At 51.3% G+C, this 26,281-nt stretch overlaps 2 protein-coding genes across 2 annotated transcripts; both read right to left on the bottom strand.

The window, feature by feature from the left end:
- Positions 1 to 837: 837 nt before the first annotated feature.
- CALHM1 (calcium homeostasis modulator 1) lies at positions 838 to 4,173 on the bottom strand. Its single transcript, XM_041740151.1, has 2 exons — positions 3,622 to 4,173; positions 838 to 1,320 (listed from the first exon to the last, which is right to left on the bottom strand). Exons 1-2 carry the CDS (start codon positions 4,171 to 4,173, stop codon positions 838 to 840), a joined length of 1,035 nt encoding a protein of 344 aa, XP_041596085.1.
- A 9,248-nt stretch (positions 4,174 to 13,421) lies between these two features.
- Positions 13,422 to 18,953, bottom strand: CALHM3 (calcium homeostasis modulator 3). Its single transcript, XM_041741007.1, has 3 exons — positions 18,667 to 18,953; positions 16,543 to 16,798; positions 13,422 to 13,916 (listed from the first exon to the last, which is right to left on the bottom strand). Exons 1-3 carry the CDS (start codon positions 18,951 to 18,953, stop codon positions 13,422 to 13,424), a joined length of 1,038 nt encoding a protein of 345 aa, XP_041596941.1.
- Between the last annotated feature and the right edge of the window lie 7,328 nt (positions 18,954 to 26,281).

Genomic DNA, 26,281 nt, shown 5'->3' with positions numbered 1-26,281 from the left:
ATTAGTGCCTTGAAAAGATGCTTGCCCCTTCTACCTTGTGAGGACACAGCCAGAGGGCATTGACTTTGAACAAGGAAGAAGGCCTCCATCAGAACGTGACCATGCCAGAGCCATGTTGTTGGACTTCCAGCTTCCAGAACTATGAGAAGTAAACTGTTGCATATAAGCTACTCAGTCTCTGGTGTTTGGTTGTAGCCTCTCAAATGGGTAAGACAGGAAGACTTAGTGCTCAGTATTAAATAAACGTGCAATCCACTTGACGATTATAGGGTGGCCTCCATGGTGAGCACACACTCTGGTTTCTCCTGAGTAGACCTAACTTCTGGCATCTTGTCTCATCCCCTGTCGCAGCAGGTGTGTTACACCAGGTGAAGCTGTGTGCCATGTCCTTACAACCCACTCTCAGCCTCATTCAGGAGCCTAACCAAAAGCAGAGGATTCCTGCTTTGTGAGGCAGCTGGACGCCCTCCCACTCCCTGAGCCTTGAGGATGAGGGAACAGAGGTTGTAAAAATTCACAGCCAGAGTGGCTGTAGGACCTGAGAGGAGACAGTAAGGCAGGGCTGAAGTGGCTGGAGAGGGGCTGGGCAGGTGGGGGCTAGTCCCTCCCCAGCCAGTTCTGAACCCTTCTGACTAATACTGCTGGGTCACAGCTGGAAGATTGCTGTCCCCTTCCAGCTCCAAGTTTCCTGCTTCTACGGGCAGGTGAATGCCTGGGCGCGTAGGTCTGCTCTAGGGGCTTACCACCCACACCTGCAGGCTTCATTTTCCATCTGGTTTGGGGGTCTGAGAGACTGTGGGCTCATACCCCATTCCCGCTTCTTCACTTGGCCACGGTTCACACTCCGCTGAAGTAGGTGGCCACCTCCTTGCGTGGAGGCCGGGGCCTGCCTCCTGCCCAGCCGTTGCCCATCAGTGGTTCCTCCTGGCCCAGCTGCAAGGGCGGCTTGCATTTGTGCCAGCTCGTGAGCAGCCTATTCATGGTGCCTTGATCCGTGATGCCGCGCAGCTTCTCCCTCTCCTCTTCAGCCCCGTCAGTGGTTGCCGGGGCAGCTGAGCCAGCAGGGGCCGTGGCCAGTGCCCCGTGGGCATGACCCAACTCCAGGTCATGGTTCACCGCCTCAAAGAACTGCTGGATGCAGACCTTGGCAAAGGCCTTGGCGTGCTCTGTGCACGTCTCATCAAAGAGCTTGCGCTCGATGTCAATATAGTGGGACCAGTACTTGCTTTTGAGGAAGGCAGCCTGTGTGAAGCAGGGTCGCACGGAGCGCACGACAAAGGCCAGCAGCGTGGTCAGCAGCACAAAGGACCAGCCCAGTGCCTGCAGGGGAGACAGGGGGGAGTTGACTGGCACTGCCCTCCGGCCCCCCCAAGCCTGTCTAAAATCCCCAAGCACTCTGGATCAGGGCTTTTAGGGAAAAGAGTACTGAGGGGTAAATGACTTCACCTCTTGGACTCCATTTTCCTTTTCTGTCAAATGGGCATAGATACACCATCTCATGGAAATGGGATCCTGCGAGTAAAATGCCCCGTGTGTAGGCCTGGCACTCAATACACAGGAGTTAACTGGGCAGACCTTGGAACTAGGCAACCTGGTTTTGGACACTGTCTCCAGTCCTTACTAGTTGACCAGGAGCAAAGTATCTAACTTCTCTGTTAGATACCTTGGTCTCCCCACCTATAAAATGGGGCTGCTAATGGTCCATTCTCACAGGGTTTTTGTGAGGACTTAAATGTGATCATGAACAGTGCAGTGCCTGGTCCATAGTTAGTGCTCAGTAACCATTAGCCACTATTATCATGTCAATAGGCCCTTGCTACCCATATGCCTTTTCCTTGACCTCCCAGGGCCATAGTGACCCTTCCTCTTCTGAGCTTTGTATGTCTTCTCTGGCTCCTGGTATTGTCTGCCTTTTGGTAGCCAGCACTAAACGAGCCTCCTCTGTGTGGGCTCTGAGCTGGACCCTGAAGAAACAAACAAGACACTTGCTTGAACTCTGCTGAAGAGCACTAGACATTTGGGCGCTAGATCCAATCTGCCAATAATTCACCGTCAGGCATGGGGCAGGAGGCTCTCCTCACCTGGGCTCCCAGATCAGCCCCCAGCTACACAGAGAAGCCTTTGGTCAGATCAGGATGTGAGGGGCGGGTAAATGTCTATAATTGGGGTCAAGGGGTTGAGGCTGAGCAAATACGGGCTGGGAAGCTGCTCTGCATGAGCTTGGTCTGGGGGAAAACCCATGTGCTGGTCATAGACGAAATGTGGACCCCATGAAGCTGGGTCTCCTCAGATTTCAAGTACAGCCAAGAATCTGATCTTTATGTGAAAATGTCTGGTTTTCCAAAATTCCAAGACTGAATTCTGAATTCACTCAGCAGGCCAGGCAAAACATGTCTATAGGCCAGGCAGTCTGTCCTCTAGGGGACCTCTTAGTTCATGATGCAGTGGTTTAAAGGTCAGGCAGAGGGACAGCTGTCCCAGGCCCTGAGGCCTGGTACAATAGCACAAGTGCCCACAGGGAGGAAGTGGTTTGGAGGGAAGCAGAGCTTGTACACTCAGAGCGTGACATTCACATGGGGCATTGGGTGGAGACGTGGGCCCCACAGGAGGGCTGGAGCCAGGGAGCCAGGAGTCTGGACTTGCCAGAGCAGAGTGTTCCTTTAGCCCTGGCTCCCTGCCCCTTCCCTGACAGCCCCTGGTCCATCTGCTGTAAGGACATGCTGCTGCTTCCTTCTTGTGCTGCAGTGATTGCAGGGGAGACCTGGGGGCTTAGACAGGGGAGGGTCCAGAGGGTCCAGAAGACAAAGGAGTGGGGCTGGGGGGACCAAGCTCTATATTTCCAGTCAGTGGGCCCTCCAACCCTACCTTTAGGGCACATCCCAACAGTGCATCCCCCTCACCCAAGCCCTCCCTTCCAGGGGCACCAGGACCCTTGGATCCCACTGCCTGAGCAGGGAGGCACCTGCTGGGGACATTTGGCAGGGAAATGTACCCAAATGGCCCAGCCACCCACCTGCCTCACCACTGCCTCAGCCTGGAAGAAGAAAAGGATGCAAATACACCAGGCTTGGGCAGCCCGGGTGGCTCAGAGGTTTAGTGCCGCCTTCAGCCCAGGGCCTGATCCTGGAAATCTGGGATCAAGTCCCACGTCAGGCTCCCTGCATGGAGTCTGCTTCTCCCTCTGCCCGTGTGTCTGCTTCTCTCTCTCTCTCTGTGTCTTTCATGAATAAATAAATAAGATCTTTAAAAAATATATATGCCAGGCTTCCCCATTGGAGCTCAGGATGGAGAATGTGGGGTTGGCTGAGCTGTTGGGTCCACTCTAGGGACAGAGGCCTCGGGACTGAGGTAGCCATCGTACTTTTTCCAGACAGCACTGATGCAGAGAAGACACACAGCTCTGCCTTCAGAAGCCCTGGCCTCAGTTGGGAAGATATGCTCCTGCCCCAAAGAGCTCCTCTCTGAGAGGAGACCCAGCCCCGCCTGGGAAGCTCCAATTTATCGGGAAAACATGACTGTGCCCTGAGGAAGCCTCATTTCAAGAGGAGGGGGATTGGACCTTGCCAGAGGGACCCTGGGCTGCGAGGGGAGACCCAGGCCGAGGCTGTGCTGCCCCCTCACCTGGGAGATGCAGCGCAGGTAGCGCACGGCCACCTCGCGGGCCAGCAGCCAGTCGCCGTCATAGATGTCGGGGCAGGGCACCCGGGCCAGCAGGCGGGCGAGCTCGGGGGGAGGCAGGCCAGGGGCCAGGCTGCCATTGCCTAGCACGGTCACTGGTACGGCGGTGCAGAAGGCACAGAGGAAGCACTTGCCATCCAGCAGCGTGACGGCCACCCAGACGACGGGTGCGATGAGGGCGCGCTGGGCCATGGAGCAGAACATGTAGCGCAGCACGGCGGGGTCCTTGGCCCTGCGGCCCGGCGGCCGCTTCCACTCCTCAGCCAGCATGGACACATTGTTGTTCATGACCAGGCCGAGCAGGAAGAGCACGAGGGGCGGCGCCAGCAGGATGCCCGCGCTGTAGGCCGCGTTGTAGCCCGGCAGGCAGGGGCAGTTGAAATCGAAGGCGGAGTACATCTGGGCGCTGGCCAGGGCCATGATGCCGCAGACGCCGTTCATGAAGGACTCCTGGTTGGACTGCAGGAACTGGAAGATCATCCGGAACTTGTCCATGGTGCCCCCTACGGGGCCCGGCGGCCTCGGCCCTCCTCACCGCTGCTTCAGGGTGGCCCCCGGGGCCCGCTCTGCCCGCCGGGTGCCCACCTCATGGCTGAGGCGGCCAGAGCTCGGGCGGTGGCTCAGGCCACTGTCTCTTTGGGAAACCGTCTAGGCAGGGGCTGGCGGCGAGGGCGCAAGTCAGCCAATCCTGTGGGTGCGGCCAGGGTCCTGCCCCTCCCGTCCCTTCCCCTCCCGGGCTTCTCTTTGCACGGCCGCCTCCGGCACTGGGGAACCACGAGGGCCACACCCGCTGGAGACCGGTTCTGGGGGGGCAGGGAAGGGAAGGAGGCTCAGACGCAGGCTGGGGAGACACTGTCTCCCGCAGAGCTGGAGTTTGTGAGAATCCAGGGCTGTGGCAGGGCCTGAGCTTCTTGACCTTCTACTTCCTTCTTCTACCCTTCCCATTGGGTCTTTCCTCCATGCTGTATCAGGGTTCATGAGGGCTCCTCCATCAGTTCAAACAGTGATGTAGAAGGTAGTGACGACAGTGATGGTGGTGGCGGTGGTGATGGGGTAGTGTTGGTGATGGTGGTTGTAGTGATGGTAGTGCTGAGGATGGCAATGCTGTTGGGGGTGGTGATGCTGGTCACAGTGGGGACAATGGTGGTGGTGGTGGTGGTAGAGGAGATAGTGCTAATGCGGGCTGGCATAGTACAAAAATCCCTGAATTTGGAGCCGGAGGATTGCAATCTGCAAGATTGCCAGGTCCCCTCCTTGCTGGGCAGGGAGCTATGCCTGTGAGCATAATGCAGGTGCTTTTCTGTCCTGTTGCTTTTAATATTTAAATCTGTCCTGATTGCTTGTGTCTCTGTGGGTGTGTCTGTGTGTTTATGGACTGTGGATGACACATCCTTTCCTGACTGCATCTTCTACTTCTACTCCCCCAGATCAGAAATTAAGGGGGTGGTGCTGTGGGGTTCATGCCTGGAGCTGTGGCCTGCAGAGTATCTGGGGAACCAGGCCAGGGCCCCTTCACCACCATATCCAAGTGAGGTGGAGCTTAAAGGACTCCCTTTGATGTTGCCAGCTCTCCCAGAAAAACAGGTCAGATCCAGCTCCAACCAAATGGAGCTGAAGCAGAGCAAGAGCCTGGATGGGGAGGCCAGGTGGGGCCTTCAGATCTGTGTGTCCCTGTGTGTGCCCATGTGTGAGCTCCCTGTGGCTTTGGGCCTCTGTGTATCTGCATGTGTGCAAGTGACCATAGGAGAGGTCTTTGTGTGTCTCTGTATGACCCACAAGAATACCACTGTCTGGGGCTTCCCTTGTGTCAGGCCTGATGCCAGCACTGCACAGGCATCACCCTGTGTAGCGCTCATACAATCCTATGGGATAGGTGTTACTGTCCCCATTCTACAGACCTGGGAACTTAACTGAAGTTAAGTTACTAGCCAAAGGTCCCATGGCTTGTAGGTGAAGGAGTGGGATTTGAATTCAGACTAGGAGGCACCTGGGTGGCTTAGTGATTGAGGCAGATTGAGCATCTGCCTTTGGCTCAGGTCGTGAACCCAGGGTCTTGGGATCAAGTCCTGCATCGGGCTCCCTGCAGGGCACCTGCTTCTCCCTCTGCCTATGTCTCTGCTCTCTCTATGTCTCTCATGAATAAATAAATAAAATCTTTAAAAAAAAATGAATGAATTCAGACTAGATGGGAGTTAGGGAAGGAGGGGGAGGGAAGTTTTATTAGGCTTTCCTCCTCTGGCTGAATCAGGTTCGACTGTTCTACTAGTTTGGATGGAAATGCTAGTGAATCACAAGTAGAATTTGATGGGGAAGGATGTTGCCCTCCTCAGTCCTCAGACTGGAGCACCTTGGCTGGTGGCCCCTGGGGGGCCCTTTTTGGGGGCTCTCCAGAGGTGCACCCACAGGTGGAGAGCAGGATGAGGGAGATCCAGCCAAAGAGGTGTCTGCCCCCAGACATCTACTGCAACATCAAGGTGTGCGGAAGACAAGGGTTCTGAGGGGCTGGCACCCCATTCAGCTCCAGGTGGGGTGGTGCAGGAGCCCAGGAGTATGGCTCCAGGTGCTGCCTGGAATCTCTGTTTTCTATACTGGACATGGCTCCTTGTTTGTAGCTCATGTGCCCTTTTAGTGGCATCCAAGTTGGCTATCAGTTCTAACCTCTTTTTTACTATATGCCATGTGGCACACATTCTCTGCGAATTCTAACTTCAACATTAAAAAAAAAATGCTTGATATAGGGGTACCTGGGTTGGCTCAGTCAGCTAAGCACCTGCCTTCAGCTTGCGTCATGATCCCGGGGTCATGGGATCAAGCCCCACATAGGGCTCTCTGCTTGGTGGAGAGCCTGTTTCTCCCTCTCCCCCTGCTTGTGTATGTGCATTCTCTCTCTCTCTCTCTCTCTAACAAATACATAAAATCTTAAAAAAAAAAACTTGATATGAAACGGTTTGGTTCGTGGGGTTCCTGGGTGGCTCATACTGTTAAGCGTCTGCCTTCTGCTCGGGTCATGATCCCAAGGTCCTGGGATCCGCACACCCCTGACCCCCACAACCCCCTACCCTACATCTGGCTCCCTGCTCAGCGGGAAGTTTGCTTTTCCCTCTCCCTCTGCCCCCCACAGTGTATGTTCTCTCTCTCATAAATAAATAAATAAATAAATAAATAAATAAATAAATAAATAAATAAACAAAACCAAATATCCCTCCAAAACCCAGTTTAACTGGATTCTAAGCCTATTATTATCACAAGAATTTTGTTTAGTTATTCCAAGTAAATGTGTGTTAGATTCTTTACATACCATTCAAACTCTTGTAAATTTTTGAAAAGATCGTCATTAAAAAGCCTTCGTGGGGGTGGGATAAATGGGAGGAGGTCAAAACAAACTTCCAGTTATAAAATAAATAAGTCATGAGGATGTAATATATGGCTTGGTGTCAATAGTTAATAATTCTATATCACATATTTGAAAGTTGGATCTTAGACGTTCTTCTCAGGAAAAAAAAATTGTAACTGTGTGTGGTGATTAATGTTAACTAGACTTATTGTGGTGATCATTTTGCAATATATACAAATATCTAATCATTACGTTGTACACCTGACACCAACATGTTATATGTCAATTATATTGCAATTAGAGAAAAGAGCCTCGAATAGGAAATGCCTGTGATTATTTCAAGCAAAAAAAAAAAAAAAAATTCTGATGTTAAAAAGTTGTGCTCACTGAAGCCAGCTCATATTTCTCATTCTGAGAGATCTGGGAGACTTCATTAGGATGTTTTATACCAATTCAGTATTTAATAACTTTCCTAGTACTTTGTACCACATTTTTCTTACCATAGTTATATAAGGAAGATGTAATGTTTTTTTTTCCATCAGGCCCTGTATAGATGTCTCCAAAGCCCCTAAGTTTGCCTCAGTGTATTGTACCAGTGTTTTCAGTGTGTTGATCCACTGGGATGGGAAGATTAGGAACCTCTCTCCTACTGGGGAGAAGGTGGAAGTGGCCTGTTGAGTCATAGCTAAGGCCAGAACTGTGTCAGCGACCACAGAAGGGACACAGGCTGCTCATCTGTGGAACAGGGAGAATTAAAGAGCTTACCTCTCAGGCTGTGGTGAGCCTTAGGGGGGCTGCTGCAGGGAGGAGTTGAGTGCAGCCCTGGGCCCCCAGCGAGTTCTCAAGTAGAGGACCCTTATAACCTGGGAATGGTAATAATGATCAATTCTGCACTTGAACATCAGTGGTGCATTTTGAAAATCTATATTCGTTTCCTATTACTATAGAAAATTACCACAAGTTCATTGGCTTAAAACAACACAAGTGTATTTTCTCATAGTTCTGCGGGAGGGAAGAGGCAGTCAGGAGTCTGAAAGAGGTCACAATGGGCTAAAAATCATTAAGGTGCTGGCAGGCTATGCTCCAGGGGGGAATCCATTTCCCAGCCTTCCCCGGCTTGGAGAAGATACACACATCTCCCGGCTCACAACCCCACGTCCCTTCGGCCTCTGCTTCTGTGTCACTTCTCTTCCCATGATCCTCCCACCACCCTCTTCTAAGGACCCTGATTGCATGGGTAGTCCTGGCTAATCCAGGATAGTCTCTCCATCAAGACTTTTAACACAATCACATCTGCAAAGTCCCTTTTGCAGGTAACACACTCCCAGGTTCCAGGGACCAGGAGGCGGACTTGGGGCCCACCATTCTCATCTGCTGCAGTATGGTCTTCAGTGGTGCAGCTAGCAGTGCTCTGTGTCTTTCTCGCCTCTGCCCTGTAGCTCCTAGAGTGTGACTGGGTATAAATGGAAAACAGGAATGTCATGTCCCTGCTCAAACTTTTGGATGCCTTGGGTGACAAACTCAGCCACGGCTACCACTGTGGGATGAGCACCAGTCCCTTCACCTCCTGCCCCCAGGAGTTGTCCTGACACCCATGCCAGTGCTGCCGAGTCCCCTCCGGGTTGGAGGAGTGAAGAGTGGCATGAAAAGTAGCATGCAAAGGGGGCCTCTGGAGAGTGGGTGCCGAACCTCTAGGAAAATCTCTGATTTGCGTAGGAGAGCACAAGTGTGTGTCGAAAGCCGATACCGATGCCTCTTTCGTTCACTGCTGTGTTCCTAATGCTCAGCCCAGTGTGGCTGCTTTAGTAGATGCTCAGTGAGGGAGGAATTCAGACACAGAGAGGAGATAGTCCTGTCACTCTGGCTCTGGGCTTGCCACCAGATTGGATTCTGTGAGCAGGGTGGGGAGGTTCTGAAGAGCAGGTCCTCCTTCATGTGAAGGGTGGCTGGGTGCAAGGAGGGGTGCTCAGGAGGGGCTGGTGCCCACTCAAAGCTCATTACCACGGTAACAACCAATGTCACCTCCGTCCTGCTACCAGTTACCACCCAGACCACTTTCTGTTGCTCTCCTCTAGAGCTTCAGGGGCACTCTCCCCATCCTACAGCCCTCTCTGCCCTCCCCCCTGCAGAGCAGATCAAGCAGAGATAAGGACAGGTCATTTCATTTGGCCTCAAAGGGCCAGGCAGTCAGGCTGTCAGCAGAGAACTCCTTTACCTCCTATGGCACCCTGGAAGTGGAAGCGTGTTAGCGTGGACATGATTCCTCTATTCTTGTCATACTTTTCAGGTCCTGATGCCTCTTCCTCTGTTGGGGTGCTAAGGGTCCCTCCCACATCAGTATCCTAAAACAGGTCAAGCTCCAAACCTCCCACCTGTCCTTTATAACCCTGGGGGTGTGTTGGGGGCCAGGGGTTAGGCACTGCCCACGGATATATATGAATCCTACAGAACCCCTGCCCCATCTGCCTCGCCAGGACACCTTCCTGGGTGAGCAGTCCTCTGCCCTACAGAGTTACCAAAAACCAATGATATTCCTTTAGTCCTCCCACTCCTGGATCTCCCTGAAGCTCTGGATTTATTGTGTAGCCTTCCCCCATTGTGAAATTTACTTGTCTCTGGCATTCTTCGGGACTTTTCCTCTGTGATTTTTCCTTTTTCTCTCATTTACTGCCCCCTCTTTCTCCTTCAAAGCTCTGAAGTTCTTGTTCCTTCCTCTTCTCATTCAAGTCTCTCTCTTGCTGGCCCTGCCCACTCCTGCAGCTTAAACATCCATGCCGTGTCCTTCCTCCTGACCTGCGGGCATGCAGTTGCCTCTCATGTCTAGTTGCCTGCGGGATCAAGCCACAGTCCTGACCTAAACTCCCAAGACTCCTTTTCCTTGCAGAACTGCAGCTGTCCAGGTAGCTTCTAGTACATTTTTGCCTTGCCCAGCTGGCCACTGTGTCTCCCAGGAGACAGGCCCTCTCTGCAGGGCATGGTCGGGAGGGGTACCACCCAGAGTTAGCTGGGGCTGGGGTGATAAGCTTGGGCACTCATGATGGCTGCTCTCCAGGGAGATGAGGGTCTTTGGGAGCAGGTGGGAGCCTTCCAGCCATGTCCCTCACTCCCTGGTTGGGTGACCTGCACTGCTCCAGGCATCTCGCTCTCATGGGATGTGAGCAAATGGTGGATGGACAATGGCAAAGAGGTTTGAATTGGAAACCACATCATTTGGGGACTGAAGGGTAAGGACACATTTGAGGGCTGTCAAGGGCCAAGGAGCCGGAGAATGTGTCACGGGATGCAGGGCTCGGGAGCAATTTTTTTTTTTTTTAAGATTTTATTTATTTATTCATGAGAACACAGAAAGAGAGAGGCAGAGACACAGGCAGAGGGAGAAGCAGGCTCCATGCAGGGAGCCTGATGTGGGACTTGATCCCAGGTCTCTAGGATCAGGCCTTGGGCTGAAGGCGGCGCTAAACCGCTGAGCCACCCGGGCTGCCCATCGGGAGCAATTCTTGATGGGACTCATCAGAAGTGGGCTCCTTGGCCCCCTAGCCAAGCTCCTCCGCTTTCACCAGGCTGAACGGTACACCTCTGCATTTGGTTGTGTGCTCACTAGATCACGTCAGCTCTCCCTTCCAGACTGGAAATGCCATTAAGACAGAGCTCTTGGGCAGCCCGAGTGGCTCAGTGGTTTAGCGCCGCCTTCAGCCCAGGGCGTGATCCTGGAGACCCAGGATCGAGTCCCACATGGGGCTCCCTGCTTGGAGCCTGCTTCTCCCTCTTCCTGTATCTCTGCCTCTCTCTCTCTCTCTCTCTCTCTCTTGAATAAATTAAAAAAAAAGAAAAAAGAGGGATCCCTGGGTGGCGCAGCGGTTTAGCGCCTGCCTTTGGCCCAGGGCGCGATCCTGGAGACCTGGGATCGAATCCCACGTCAGGTTCCCGGTGCATGGAGCCTGCTTCTCCCTCTGCCTATGTCTCTGCCTCTCTCTCTCTCTCTCTCTCTGTGACTATCATAAATTTAAAAAAAAAAAAAAATTAAAAAAAAAAAGAAAAAAAAGAAAAAAGAGCTCTTGGGATGCCTGGGTGGCTCAGAGATTAAGTGTCTGCCTTTGGCTCAGGTCGTGATCACGGGGTCCTGGGATCGAGTTCTGTATCTGGCTCCCTGTGAGAAGTCTGCCTCTCCCTCTGCCTGTGTCTCTGTCGCTCTCTGTGTCTCTCATGAATAAATAAATAAAATCTTAAAAAAAAAAAAAGAGAGATGTTGTCTGCCCTATTCTCTGGCACTCTGGGCATTCCATCAATATTTGCTGAATGAATAAATGACACATATGCTGCCTCCTTTCCCAATTCTTTGCCTTTGTTCTTGCTGTTTCCTCCCTGTAGGTGCCCTGTGGCCCCACCCCCAACTCTCTCTCCACTTGTCAAAACCCTCCCTCTCCTTCCAGACTCATTCAAAAGGAGCCTTCCCTGATCCCCCAGCTTGGAGCCATTCTTCTCCATGCTAAATCTCTGTGGCACATGGCTTGCCTCTATCATATCACTTATACATTTTTCTTTGGTATAATTCTTTGGTTATAATTGTTTCTGTATCCAGCTCTGTCCCTGTATGACAGTGAGCTCCGTGAGGGCAGGTTACATCATCCGTGTATTTTTTCTTTACTATTTCCTGGCACAATGCTTTCTGTGCACTTGGTACTTTATAAGTGCACAGTACAAGAAGGTAGGGTATTGACTGCAGTCAGTGGCTTTTTACTGGGCCAAATGCTGCTTCCTTGCAGCCCAAAGTGGGGTCCCTGAGCCCCTTACCCTGAGCTGACTGGGCTATCTCTAAGATTCCTCTCCTTCCTTCCCATTCAATCCCTGCTAACACTTTGGTTAAATCATGCTCTGTTTCAGACATTTGCATGGTCTGACCACAGCACAGTAGGTGGAGGGAGGCTGAGCTACAAAGATTATCTGGTCATACAAGTCTCTTGGCAAGAGCCCAGGAGAGCAGAGATTGCCTGATATGGAGGGCGGCTGGGCTCCAGGGGGACATCCAGGGGCTCCTGCACTGCCTTCCAGGCCCTGAGGACCAGAAAAGCATGGGGGGAACTCAGCTTTGCATATCTGTGGTTACCATCTGTGCTGATGGAGGCCATAGCAGGATGTGTTTGTGTTTGTGTTTGTATGAGTGAGTGTGTGTGTGTGTGTGTGTGTGTGTGTGTGTGAGAGAGAGAGAGAGAGAGAGAGAGAGAGAGAGAGAGATAGAGATGAATGAGTCATCAGGGAGGGGCAGAGGTCCAGAGTTGCTCTGAGGCTAGATCTTCCCCACCTTTCCTGTTTGGGCTGCCAGAGACTGAGTGGTAGTTCTTCCAGCAAGACTTAAACCCTGGTGTTTCAAGGGTTTTCCTTCCTAGCCAGGCCCAACACTCACACTTGGCGCAGAGGTCTTAAACATTGGAACGCCTGCATGGTGCAGTCGGCTAAGCATTGGGCTCTTGGTTCCAGCTCAGGTCATGATCTCAGAGTGGTGGGATCCAGCCCCACATTGGACTCTGTGCTCAGCGGGGAGTCTGTATGACACTCCCTCTCCCTCTGCCCTTCCCCTGCTCTCTTGCTGTCTCTCTGAAATAAATAACTAAATAAGTCTTAAAAAAGAAAACAAAACATTGGCACTTATCAAATCACCTGGGGTGCTTGGTCAGTGTAGGCATGTCTGGGTCCACCCCTGCCCTGATTTTCAGATCTGTTCCCTGCACCACACACCTGGAACTTGCTAGTTATTACTCAGAGAAACTCAGGGGAAGCTGCAGGAAACCCAACCAGAGCGCTGAAAACAAATACACAAACTATCTAGAGGGCTGAGACTTCTGTAGCAGCCAGGCCTCCTGGGATCAAATTCCATCTTCTCCATGGGTGACCTTGAGCAACTTAACCTCTTTTGGCCTCAGTTTTCTTCTCTAAAATGGGGCTAATAATCATCCTACTTCATGAGGTTATCATGAGGATTAAACGAGTTACATATGTAAAGACCTTAAAACAATGCCTGGCATATGGCAAACATGTTAGATGTTATTATATTATTATTTTTAATTTAGAATCTGTACATCTAGGATCCAGAATGCACAGCAGATCTACTTAGACTCTTGCTAGTTCACAAGTGTATCACCCAGGAGCCTGACAGAGATGCAATATGGGACCTAGTCCTAGATGCACTGAATCCGAATCCGCATTTAACAAGAGCTCCGGGCAACGGTGAGCATCTTAAAGTTTGTGAAGCCCTGACTTAGAGCATGCTGGAGGCCACAGCCTGAAACTCGGCCAGAGGCCAAGCCATTTTGAGGAAGGAGCCCAGCAAGGGTTAGGTTGCCCTGCCTGGGGGGTCCCCATAGCCCGGAAAGGCCCCAGATGGTTGTTAGGGGGGCATTCCCCGCTAGGGTCTCTACACGTCAGTGTGCTGGGGCAGCCTGGTGCCCAGGGCCACTGTGGGGGCGCGGTGGCTGAGGCCACCTGCCCGGAGCCCAGGGGATGCCACGAGGTCGAGCGGTGGTTTGCTGGAGTACCATGTGCTCAGGAGGCGGTCCACCTGCTCCCGGCTGGAGACCGCCCGCAGGTGGGCCTTGCTGCCACCGTCGCCATCCAGGCCGTCGGGGCCGTTGGGCATCAGGGGGGGCTCGGGGCGCCCGCCCGCGGTGTCCCGGCGCAGCCCGCGGGCCCGCATCTCACTCTGCATGCTGGCGAAGAAGTGCAGCACGCAGCGGTGCGCGAAGTCCCGCGCGTGCTCACAGCACGTCTCGTCGAAGAGCTTCTGCTCCAGGTCCACATAGTTGCTCCAGTATCTGCGCTGCAGGAAGACTGTCTGGTCGAAGCAAGGCCTCAGGCAGCGGGCCAGGAAGGCCACGATGATCAGGAGCAGGGTGATGCTCCAGCCGATGGCCTGGGAGGCAGGGGTGAGGCCGGGTGCTATACAGCTTGGCAAGGGTGTTCCAAAGTCTCTCCCTTTCCTTATCCCTCCCATCTCTCCCCAAATCTATCCATGTTCCCATTTGCTCATCCCTCCTACCAACCACCTCCACCCATCCTCACTTGCATTCAGTCTCATCCTTGCATCCATCCGTCTGTCCAACTCTTTCTCCACCCATTGGTTCAGCCGTCTATCCTCTCACCTATGTATCTATCAGCATCCCATCCAGCCATCCTCGCTTCGGACCTTGTGTCTGTACATCATACATCCTCCTACCCATCCACTCATGTTTCCATACTCTCATCCTTTCTTCCATTTATCCACCCACCCTTCATTCATCCTCCCAACCTTCTTCCTGAAGGAAACCAGAATGTCACCCCAAAATATGCCTCTTTGACATAAAAATTATCTTGAATGGAAGACAGGAAGCAGCAACCCTAGGAACAGTTCTCTTTACCCTCCTCTTTTGTGCCTAAAGGCAGGAAATATATTCTCCTTTTACTAGGAAACAATTCTTATCTGCCCAGAGACAACACCAGAGGAATCTGCTGACAAACCTCACGTAGCTTCTGGTCATCTATTGACCTTCCACAATTTCTGCCCTTGGAGCCAGACACTGCTCTCCTTCGTCGTGTCATTGTTCTACAAAGGCATTGCTCTTTTTGAAGATGGCAGATAAGCTGCAGTTCTAAGCCACCACTTTGAGTTACTCTTTTTTGTTTTAGGTTTCTCCCATGTGATATGCACTGGGCACATTAATAAACTGGGTTTTCCTCCTGTTAACTTTTTTGTTAGAGTCTCAGCGGGAAACCTAAGATGCATGGAGGCAGAGTTTTGCCTCCTTACACTCCACCCACCCATCTACCCACCCACCCATCACCCACCCATCATCCACCCACTCATTCATCCATCCATCCATCATCCTTTTTTTTTTACCCCGTCCTTCACCTATCCTCACAGGTGCTTATGCATCCCATCTATGCAGCCACCTGTCCTATATTTTGGAAGAGGCACTGGGGACCTCACACTTTAGTGGAGGAAACAAGGAAACGGTGATAGATAGATTGGCTGAATGCTATGTTGAGAGATGTATAGGGGGTCACGGAAATACAGAAGAGGGACACCCAATCTGAACTTGAGGACTCAAGGGAACAGTGGGGTGGTTGCTGAGACCTGGAAGTTGAGTAATAGTTATATAGGATACAAACAGGGGACAGTGTTCCAGGGCAAGGGTGAGGAAAGACTTGAAGAGTTCCCTGAGTTTGGAGCCCACACCTGCCCAACGCCTCTCCCTACCTCCTCTCTGCCCACCCAAAGCTTTAGTCTCTCCAAGGCTGTGCTTAAGACCAGCCAGTGTGCTCCTGGGGCAGAGAAATCACTCCTCTAAGTCACAAAGACATATGAACCCTTATCATTTGTAGATCTGGTTTACAAAGCTCTCTCATTTGGCCTCTCTCAGGATTTCCCCTTCCCCCTACCAACGTAAAATAGTCATGTGAGTGTTTTACACGTGAGGAGCATTTAATGTGCCGGATAACCTACATCTGAGTCAGGATTCAAACCTTGGTGTGCCTGAAAATTCAATGCTCTTTCTGGTGAACTAGTGAGAGCCCAGAGAGTTTAAGCCTGCAGGTCTCATCCACGTGGAGGAGTCCAAACCTCCCTTGATTTTGAGAGGCTGAGACCTAGATGGGGGAGTAATGTGGCTAAGGCAGAGTCTGACCCAGAATCAGACGTGTCCTGAGCACCGGTCCTGTCTCCATCATGCACTTGTCTTGGCTCCCACAAAGGGCTGGGTTGTGTTTTTATTCCCTGTAGCCCCAGCCGTGCTCTGCATGTGATGGGTTAATGTAAATACTTTTGTGGGGACCCAGGCCCAACTGGCCTCTGGGAGGAATCTGGAGTCTGGGCTGGGGGGTGGGGCTGGAGTCTGCCCCCAGGGTGATGGAATGGATGCCAGTGTAGGGAGCTAGGGGCCTGGGGAGGACCTGCATTGCAGTGAGGTGGTTCAGAGGGCTTGGAGTGATGACACTTCAGATCCCTGCCCTGTCTCCTGTGAGCAGTGCAACTTGGGTCTGTGAACTAAACTTTCAGGACCTCAGTTTCCTTATCTGCAAAATGGGATGATAATAATTATACCCATCTCATCAGGTTATTCTGAGAATAAATGAAGTAATGCGTATGAAATGCTTAACACAGTGCCTGATATATAGGTGCTCAATAAATGGTAATTAGTTTTATTCCTGAGAGGTGGCAAGAATGTGCCTATGGGGTGGGGGGCAGGGCAGAGCAGTGTATCTCCAGGGCTTTTGTCATCTAGCTTCCTGGGGATGGAACTAGCTGACTCCTGGAGGGTACGGGCACCTGGTCTCTGCCCTGGGGTGAGTTAATGTTGATAGCAAAGTGTGTGCTTCTTAAGGCCCAATGGAGTCCTGTTTAGGGATTATGCTCCTGATCCTCCCAGGGGCCATCCGCTCCTTGGTTGTGTTTCCAGTAGGAGAGAGGGGCCCTAGGGAACCACTCATACCTCCTCATCCCATGCCCTTCAGAAAACAAAGCAGGAGATTTTCTGGGGCTGGGAGAGAACCACCCAAATTACCTGGGACAGGCACCGTAGGTAGCGGGACACTGCCTTTCTGGCGGGGCTGTCCCTGACCAGCTCGTCCTCCTTGCAGGGTACCTTGGCCAGGAAGAGCTGCACCTGGCTGGGGGTCATGTTGGCAAAGTCCAGAAACTTCTCAGGGTCCACAGAACTGCTAAAGGCACACACGAAGCACTTGCCATCAAGGAGGGCCAGTAGGATCCAGACAAGGGGGGCAGCCAGCGCTCTCTGCAGCACAGAGGAGCACATATACCTAGGGGTAGAGGAAGGCAGGGTCACGAAGGGTGGCCGGAATTCAGCTGCAGCAGGAAGGCTGTAGGAGAAAGGCAAGGATGGACTTCCCAGGAGGGCTAGGAGATACCTGATGAGCTTACATCAGAGGTCTGGGCAGCAGAGGGCGGAGAGGCTGGAGGGCTGGGGGCCCCAGGAGATCAGGAGAGTCCTGCCTGCAGTCCCAGGATGGGAGCACTGGGGAATTGGTAGGCCTCTTACTCTAGGCCCTGCCCATGCCAGAGGCACTTCTATCTTTGGTGATCAGTTCCATTCATGCGGCAGGGCTGAGGGCCTCTGACCTCAACCACCTGCATGGCTCTGCCTGAGGGCTTTGGAGGAGTCTCTGCTCCCAGAGGGGGTCACTAGAAACCAGGAGAGTTAACAACCCTAGTCAACCTTCAATTCACAGGGACGGGGCCTGGTGGATAAAGACCACATCTTCCTAAACTCTGGGTGAGAATTGTGTTCTATCTGTGTTCTCAGAGGGTCCCCAGAAGGACTGACCCCAGGTGCCCACTCACGATCACCTTCTCCCCAGAGCTGCTTTTGGGGAGAGCCTAAATGAAGACAGCCCTGCCCAATAATCCTTCTAGAGGCAGTGCCTCAGACACCTCCCTCCAGGTCTGGAGGTGCTATACTCCCTGAGCCACAGGGGAAAAGGCAAAGGGCATGGCCAGTGTGTGTGACCCTTGCCACATGGCTGAATCACAGGGAGCACAGGACCCCCAGTGCAACATGAAGCAGAGGCTGCTGAGCAGGGCACGCAGGTGTTGTTTCTGACTTGGACTGTGTACAAACCATAAAATGGTGTATGCTGGGGGTGTGTATAAGGGCGCAGGGCCCACCCAGCAATGAATTATAAATGCATCATGGATAGGGGTGGATCTGGTGTTTTCTAGGGGCAAGGAGGTTAGAAGGTGGAACTGGGGACTTGTTATGACTGTACATTATATACCCTTGAGAACACTGCATTTGTCCATACCAAGACTAGGGGAAAAATAGAGATCAGTAGGCTGAAATCCCCAAGCCCCTCCTGCCACTGCCCGCAGATCTAGAGCACTTAGACCTTTTGTCCAAAACACTCAGGACAGTGGTGCCAGCTTGGACTGGGAGTCCACCTGTGTTTGAATCTGAGCCATGCTTCTTCCTTGCTGTGGAAGCTCTGAGTTACTCACCCTCTCTGCTTCAGGCGCCTCATCCTGGAAAACGGGTCTAATCCTGGAGCCCTCTCAGGGCCAAGGTAGGAATTCAGAGGCTGTGTACACATGGCACTTGGCACAGAGCATGGGACCAAGGTGGTGCTCAATATTGGCCAGGGAGCATTATGAATTGCTAAAGTCCATTAACTGATTTTGATATAGTGCCCCAGCAGGTGCAAGGCTCTGAGGACACAGCGGTTCAGCAGGTGACATTCCTTGGCCCCGGGGAGCTCACAGGTAGAGGGAACACAGCCTTGGAGCCAATCACGCCTCCTACGATGTGGGCAAGCTGGCTGTGCGTGTCACGGGATGGCCCTTCATGTACATACTGAGTGATAACTCACGGCCAGCGAACAGATGTGACCTGCACAAAACCTGGGAATCCTATAACATCCATGGGTCTCCAGCACCGGCCATGGAAGGGTGACAAACGACAGGAACAGAAATACCTGTTTCCAGAGTGGAAACTGGCTGAAGAGCCCCTGTGGGCTCCTCCTCTTCCCAACTGGGGGCACACCTGATAGTGCCTATGGGGGTGCATGGGGGAACCCTGCCAATACCCATGAGGATCACTGGGCTTTGGGAGCCACCTGGCAGGGACTGGGGGGGTGGCCCTGACAATCCCACTGTGGGTGGTGTGGGAGCGCACCTGATGATCCCTGGGTCCTTGGTCCGCTGCCCCACGGGCCGGCGCCACTCCTCAACCATCACCACCGACTGCCGGTTGGCGAGGAGGCCGCAGAGGAAGAGGGCGAGGGGGGGTGTGAGCAGCAGCCCCAGGCCGTACAGGGTGTTGTAGCGCGCCAGGCAGGGGCAGTTGAAGTCAAAGGAGGAGTAGAGCTTGACGGTGACCGCGGCCAGCAGCAAGCAGATGCCGTTCATCACCGACTCTGAGCTGGACTGGAAGTGCTGGAAGAGCATGCGGAACTTTTCCATGGCTCAGGCCCGCTGGGGGTGGGCGGCCGTCGGGGGGAGCAGGGAGGCTTCGGCCACCTTCCCAGCAAATCCAGATGGCTCTGGGGGCTAGGGGGGTGCAGAGGAGGGTCTTCTTTTCCAAGGGACAAGGAAGGGGTGATGTCCAGCCCCCAGCTCAGCCTCTTGGGGCCCAGCCAAGGATGTCAGGTGGAGGCAATCTCTCTCCACGAAGGCCCCCTGGCCAGCCCCGAGTGCCCCCCAGTGGCACTCCCCTCCTCTCTGGAGGAAACAGTCACTGCTCTGTGCCACACCAGCCCAGAGCACCTCTAGGCAAATGTTCCCTGCCCTGTCACTCCACCTCCTCAGCCCATGCCTTCCTGTCTTCGGGGTTTGGATGCTGGGGCCTGACAGCTGGTGGGGCTTCTTTGAGTGGATAGGCAAATTTGGGGTGTGGTAAGGCACCGATGCTGATGGGGCTGATTCTATTTTCTGGTTTTGGTCCAAAACACCATTTGACTCAGCTGAGCCTAGGGAGACTTCACAATGACTTTCACGCTGGGAGGACCCAGGGGGCACTGATGCCTGCCTCAAGGCTGCCTGAAAGAGAAGACCCTTGAGAAGAGTCTGAATGATGTTTCAGTATTTGCTGGGTTAGGGGCTGTGGAAGGGAAAGGCCTTCCTGCCAGAGGACACCACATGGGCAAAGGCATGGAGGTGAGAACAGCTCAGTGTGGGCCAGGGGTCTGGGGCTGCTGGAATGCAGTATCAGGTAGCAGGTGTCATGAGAAGGTGCTGGAGGGGTCAGTGGGTGCCTGTGACCTTCTCGGTTTTATTTTGCTGTCTGCAGGTCTGGCCACTGACTAGCCCAGGTCTCTCTAAAGCACAGCTTCTATCACATCACTCGTGTGTTCAGGTGTGACCAGGAGCTCCCTCAGCTTTCTTAGCTTGGCATTCAAGGCCCTCCCATTGTACCCACACATGCCCCACCTCCACACCTTTGCTGACACCATCCTTCCTACTCAACCACCCTTGCCCCTTCCTTGAATCTGCTCTTAATGCAGCTCAAGTGCAGCCCTGTCACCAAGCCCCACTCTGGTGACCTCAGCTCTGCGGGAGCCTCTACCTCCCCTTTGGTCCCTGAAAAGCTGCCTCAGCCTGTTATTAATCCTCCTCTGAGATGGGGGGTGGGCAAGGATGTGGCCTGCAGCTTTTTTCTCTGTAGCATCTAGCATGGTGCTGAGGGCATAGCAAGTGACAGCAGATGTTTGTTCTCTGGGATACTGATGCCTAGACCCCTTTATTTGACCTCTGGCTCTGACCTCTCTGCCCACCACTTGGCTTGCACCTGCCTCCCTATCCACACTTCTAGGAAGCCAGTGAGTGGAATGTAGGTCCTGCCCTAATTTCTGTCTGTCTCTCCCTCTCTCTCTCTCTCAGTCTTTGTCTCTCGGACTCTACCTCCTTAGAGAGAGAGAGTGTGTATGTGTGACTCTTTGTGTCCCTCCATGTGTCTTTCTGGGGGTCTTTCTGTCGCCATCCCTCTCTCCGGGTTGCTTCCTCTTTTTATCTTTCCCTTCCCCTCACCTGCTGTCCACCCCTTAGCACCCTTGTCTTCCTGGCCCCCACTTCTGACTTTGGCAGCCTCACTTGAGGAGAGGAGTGAGGGTGCCCCAGAAGGACTGGACTCTGTTCCTGGGGTCATGGGTCAGGGGGCCTTGGGCCTGGAGAGTGGACAGGGGGTGGGTGAAGTGCCAAACCCCAGCTACTCACCCTCTCTGGCTCCCTGGTTCAGCCCAGGGTGACCTCTGAGACAGAGAAAGCCTCAAGGACTGGGATGATCCTGATCCCACTGACCCCTGCTCTGTCCAACCTGGACGTGCACCCACCCTGGGCTTGGGGCGATGGCCTCAGTCAAGTTCATGTGTCAGCCCAGGTGTCCTTTTCTCAGACCCAGGGTCCTGATGGTCATGAAGGCCACTTCCCACCAACCCTGGGGGCACAGGAGGTGAACATCCTTCTGTATGCTCATCCTCAGAGACCTGGTCCAGCTCTCCCATCTCCGTGGAACTCGCCTGGACTACTGCAGGGACATGGAGCAGCCTTGTTTCTCTATTCTCAAATACCTCTGAGAAAAATCTCCAGTTTTTCTGATTAATCACAGCATTATGAAACATTTAAAAATAAAGAACATGAACATGTTGCCATCACTGCAATCCCCAGAGTCTCCCTGCCCCTGCATTGGTGTAGGTCCTTCCAGACTCTTTGCAGGGCCCACACGGAGCAGAGCCAGCTGGCCTGCCTGGTGCTCTTTGGGAGAACCGCTACCCACCATGAATTCGCCACTGCGTGTCGCTACTCACCCAGCGACAGCAGCAATGGGGTCGTCCTGGAGAGGCAGCTCAGGCCTTCAGCAGCTCAGGCCACAGCTCTGAGATGCATCCTTTTCCCCTGGTTTCACCTTTCTTTTTAAAATTTTTTTAAAATTTATTTTATTTTATTTATTTATGATAGGCACACAGTGAGAGAGAGAGGTAGAGACACAGGGAGAGGGAGAAGCAGGCTCCATGCACCGGAAGCCCGACGTGGGACTCGATCCCGGCTCTCCAGGATGGCGCCCTGGGCCAAAAGCAGGCGCTAAACCGCTGCGCCACCCAGGGATCCCTGGTTTCACCTTTCTGAAGGATAACAGCCCAGCTGTTTGAGAGACCCCTGGGCCTGCAAAATAAATTTTGTATAAGTCACTTAGTCTGTATTTTCAAGTCAGCCTATGTTCTGCAAATTTCATACCTATTTGTGCAGTCTATACTTATGATGAGGTAAAGACAGAAACCTGGTTCTTATTTATTATTTGTATTTTGCATAATGAGAGTGTTCGTCTGGGTCCTGTGAGACAGGATTACCTGTGTGAGGGAAAATGGGGAGGGACCTGGTGAAGGTGGGAGGGCCGTCAGGGGCATGCAAGTGTGAGAAACTGAGTGAGAAACTCCTCTAGCCTGGTTCATTCTCCTAATGTAGCTGAAAACGGCCACTGCCACATTCTTCAGGTGGCTGTGGGTTCCAGAGAGGCTGGACAGACGCCTTTTGAAGGTTGCAACAGCCTGGTGGGGACAGAACTAGGCAGAAGCTGGGATCCTCCTTCCATGCCTTCCAGGCCCTGCACACCTGCTGGGCTGCTGACCCTAAGAGCCACTAGCCCCTGATAACCTAGGGAGCCCCCAGAAAAAAAGCAAACAATCTTTCTGGGAGAACATTGCAGGAAACTGAGACAGGGTCTCTCTCCCAGGTTATCCCAGCTGTTATGTCTCACAGCTCCAACCTGGGAGGTGACCCAGAGTTCCCAGGTCAGCCCACCACAACTTAAAGAGATACTATTTTCCAGAGTGTGGGTGTAGCTTCACATTTTAAAAATTCTATATTTTTTAAGTACCTACGCTTAGAGCAATGATTTTAGAAATTTCCCAGTACAACCACAACGATTTCTATTAGAAAAATTCAAAGGGGTTATGGAATAAGGTAAAAGGGGAGGAGGATCATATTTTGTTGCCAGGAGCCGGCGTCTGCTGAATCAGGAGAGGCAGAAAGAGAGCAAAGAATCTGAGAGAGCTTTCCTTTACTTTCATGTGTGGGAGGATTTGAAATTGCAGACTTGCTACATGATTGTGCCTTCACGTAAACCCCTACCCCACCCCAAGGGTCTCTGGCTATGTTATTCTGGGTCTTTTAATGCTGGGGACATGTTTTCAAATCCTGTTTTCATTTTAAATGGTGACGTAAAAAAATGGTGACATAAATCTTGTTAGCAGTTTTCAATATGTATTAACTTGTGATTGGAAGATCTGCATAAGGGGCACCTGGGTGGCTCAGATGGTTGAGCCTGTGCCTTCATCTTAGGTCACAATTCTGGGGTTCTGGGATCGAGCCCCATGTCGGGCTCCCTGCTCAGCGGAGAGTCTGCTTCTCCCTCTCCCTCTCCCCTCATGTTCTCTCTCAGTGCCTCTCTGTCTCAAGTGAATAAATAAAATCTTAAAAAAAAAAAAAAAAGGAAGATCTGCATAGAACAAGTCTTTGGTTTCTCTTCATTTTCTGAGGGTCTTGCAGAGATATCTTGGTGGGGGGGTCTTCCAGATTTTTTTTCCTTTAACAGGAATATGGATATTATTTGAGAAACACTGGCTTTACCACTCTTGGAGTTCCTGGGACTGAGAGGGTTCTTTAGGTCTATGTACCCTCATTAGAGAAACTCAGTGTATCTGAAGTGTGTGAGTGTGTGTGAGTACACGCATGCGCATGTGTCAGGGCGTATCTGTACTTGTGGGTTCATGTGTGTGTTATAACATCTATAGAGGGTGTGCATAAGTTATGTGTCTTTAGAAATCCAGGTGTGGCTCTCTTTCTCATTTCTGTAGTGAGTACAATCTCCCCTGAGGTTTCTTTTTCTCTTTTTCCTTCCAAAGGAAGACATTGGAGGTGTGTCCCAATGGTGCCCTTTCCATCTCTAAGAGCTGGTCTTCTCTTCTATCCTGATGACAGAGGTGTCTGCAGGATCCTGGTGATGGGACCTTCTGGTCTGTCTGTGGCAGACTGGGGAAAATCAATGTGGTACTTCTGTGGGTTCCACTCTGGTGACTACATGGAGCCACGTGGCCCTTCAAGGACTGGAAAGAGGATGAAAATGAAGAGAGGTAAGTAATGGCCTGGGGAGAACTGGCTGACCATCTGAGAAAGTCTTCAGCTGAATTCTCGTCTCATTCTTTATACCAAAATCAATTCAAAATGGCTCAGAGACTTCAACATAAAAACTACAACCATAACACTTCCACAGAAAATGTAGATGGATGTATTTATTATCAGAGTCAAGGCAAGACCTTGGTGAACAGCACAGAAGTGAATAGCTCTGAAGAAGATGGTTAACGTAGGCCTCAACTCTGGTGGGCAAAATACCCATAAACAAAGTAAAAATATCAAAATGAAAAAAGACATTTGCCACTCAAAGGCCTAGGTTCCCTAATTTGCAGAGGGGTCATATAAATCAATAAAAGAAGTGAACCATCCGGGGCAGCCCGGGTGGCTCAGCGGTTTAGCGTCGCCTTCAGCCTAGGTTGTGATCCTGGGGACCGGGGATCGAGTCCCACATCGGGCTCCCTGCATGGGGCCTGCTTCTCCCTCTGCCTCTCTCTCTCTCTCTCTCTCTCTCTCATGAGTAAATAAAATCTTTAAAAAAGAAAAAAAAAAGAAGAAGTGAACCATCCTCTGGGAAAATGGGCAAAGAACATCAATGGGCTAATCACAACAAAACAAGTAGCCGAAGATCCTGCAAGGATTCTAAGTCTCACACATAATTAAATACTAATCTAAATAAGCAGGTGCCTCTTTAAACTTACCACATTGTTGGAAACTAAAGGGGTGATAATTTCCAGTGTCAATGAGGACTTCGGGAAACAGCTGCTTTCACAAACTGATGGTTAAGAGTACAAGTTTGTAGGGCTTTTCTAGGACAATTTGGTGATATAGTTAAAGCAAAAATTTAAATAGACATGCTCTTTGACCTAACAACTACACAGCTCTGAATTTGTCCTATGGATAGATTTGCCTGGAAGTCTCCAAGATAAACGAACAGAATACTCCTTACAGCTTTGTTTGAATGGCAATAAAACTGCAAACAACCAAAACTCCTTTAAATAAATTATGTCCCAGCTGTAAAATGGGATTTATGCAACTATTAAAAGAACGAAGCAAATTTATGTGTGTTCATATGAAAAGATCATTAATAGATCTTTGGGTAAGTTTAAAAAGCAGTTTAGTGTATTGTGCATAGTGTATGATCCCTTCTAAGTAAAAATGATATAAATATGTAAAAATTTTGGTATCCTGTCATCTTTTTGCTGGAGGGATACACAAGAGATATGGACAGTTATTGGGTGGTCAGGGAGAAGGGACTTTTATGTTCTTTCCATTTCCTTTCTGTGTTGTTGACTTTTTTTAAAAGAGAAGGGTAGGGGAGGGACAGAGGAAGAGGAAAAGAATCTTAAGCAGGCTCCAAGCATGGAGCTGGACCTGGGGCCTTATCTCAGGACTCTGAGATCATGACAAGCCAAAATCAAGAGTCGGATGCTTAACCAACTAAGCAACCCAGGTGCCCCAGTTGTTGACTTTTCAAACAATGGGTACATATGAATTTTATTTTTAAAAGATCAATAAGTGACACCTGGGTGGCTCAGCAGTTGAGCGTCTGCCTTTGGCTCAGGGGATGATCACGGGATTCCGGGGATCGAGTCCCACATTGGGTTCCTGCAGCGAGCCTGCTTCTCCTTCTGCCTGTGTCTCTGCCTCTCTCTCTCTCTGTGTCTCTCATGAATAAATAAATAAAATCTTTTAAAAAATCAATAAAAGGCTGTTTTGTGCCCATGGAGGTCTTACCTCATATTTATGATCTTAATTTTTAAAAAGATTTTATTTATTTATATGACAGAGAGAGAGAGAGAGTGCACAAGCAGAGGGAGCAGCAGAGGGAGAGGGAGAAGCAGGCTCTCTGCTGAGCAGGGTGCCTGATGTGGGACTCCATCCCAGGACCCGGGGATCCTGACCTGAGCCAGTGGCAGATGCTTAACTGACTGAGCCACCCAGGTGCCCCTATGATCTTAACTTATATAATGCCTACCATGGAAGTAAATGCCTCCTGTATTGCTATGTACATATCCACATATGGGGTTGTAAATAAACTGTTCTGTGCATAAAAAACCAAGCCTGTTTTTGATCCCCCTCTCCCAAAAAAAAGAAAAAGAAAAAAGAATAAAAGAGGCTGTCTGGGTAGTGGACTTACGGAATTAAAAAACAGGTTTCCATACACAAATTGAGAAATGTTATTACAAAATTGTATCAAAATACATGACAAACACAACATATGCCATTTCAAACATTAATATTCTTCTACACTTAAATTTTTGGTCTTTATCCCACAGTTTACAGAATGTGGAATAATTTCCTTGGTTCATAGTCCATTTCTAACTCCCTTTCTCAGAAGAAAAAGATAAGCTTGGTTTGGTAATATTATTTTCACTTCTCTCTCTCTCTCTTTTTTCACATAACAAGATGAGCACGTGGATTTTCTAAGCAAACTGACACGAAGTTGTTTCTAGTCCCTGCTTGGGGTGGGGGGCTGGTTTTCTGGCATGGAAATCTTGCCAGGGGTGCCATCCAGCCCTAGATGTTGGGCCAAATGCGGAGACGGGGCAAACATAGGTGGCTTGATCTGGGGAGAGGGGAACCCAGACAGTTGGATTGTCTGGATGCCACTTCTACTCAATAAATACCAAGACCAGAGTGGCTCTGAGGCCCCCCTTCTCTTGTTG

The sequence above is a fragment of the Vulpes lagopus genome, chromosome 2 (genome assembly GCF_018345385.1).
Source record: "Vulpes lagopus strain Blue_001 chromosome 2, ASM1834538v1, whole genome shotgun sequence".
Taxonomy (NCBI): Eukaryota; Metazoa; Chordata; class Mammalia; order Carnivora; family Canidae; genus Vulpes; species Vulpes lagopus.
The sequence above is the reverse complement of the archived record's forward strand: the minus strand, read 5'-3'. Positions and strand labels throughout refer to the sequence as shown.

Bases quoted from the DNA above. Each gene is read 5' to 3' on its own strand.
- CALHM1 (XM_041740151.1), bottom strand. From the start codon at position 4,173: ATGGACAAGTTCCGGATGATCTTCCAGTTCCTGCAGTCCAACCAGGAG. The intron at 1,321-3,621 runs GTGAGGGGGCAG...TCTCCCCTGCAG, and splicing joins ACCTGCGCTGCATCTCCCAG to GCACTGGGCTGGTCCTTTGT.
- CALHM3 (XM_041741007.1), bottom strand. From the start codon at position 18,953: ATGGAAAAGTTCCGCATGCTCTTCCAGCACTTCCAGTCCAGCTCAGAG. The intron at 16,799-18,666 runs GTGCGCTCCCAC...CTCTACCCCTAG, and splicing joins AAGGACCCAGGGATCATCAG to GTATATGTGCTCCTCTGTGC. The intron at 13,917-16,542 runs GTAATTTGGGTG...CCTGCCTCCCAG, and splicing joins ACCTACGGTGCCTGTCCCAG to GCCATCGGCTGGAGCATCAC.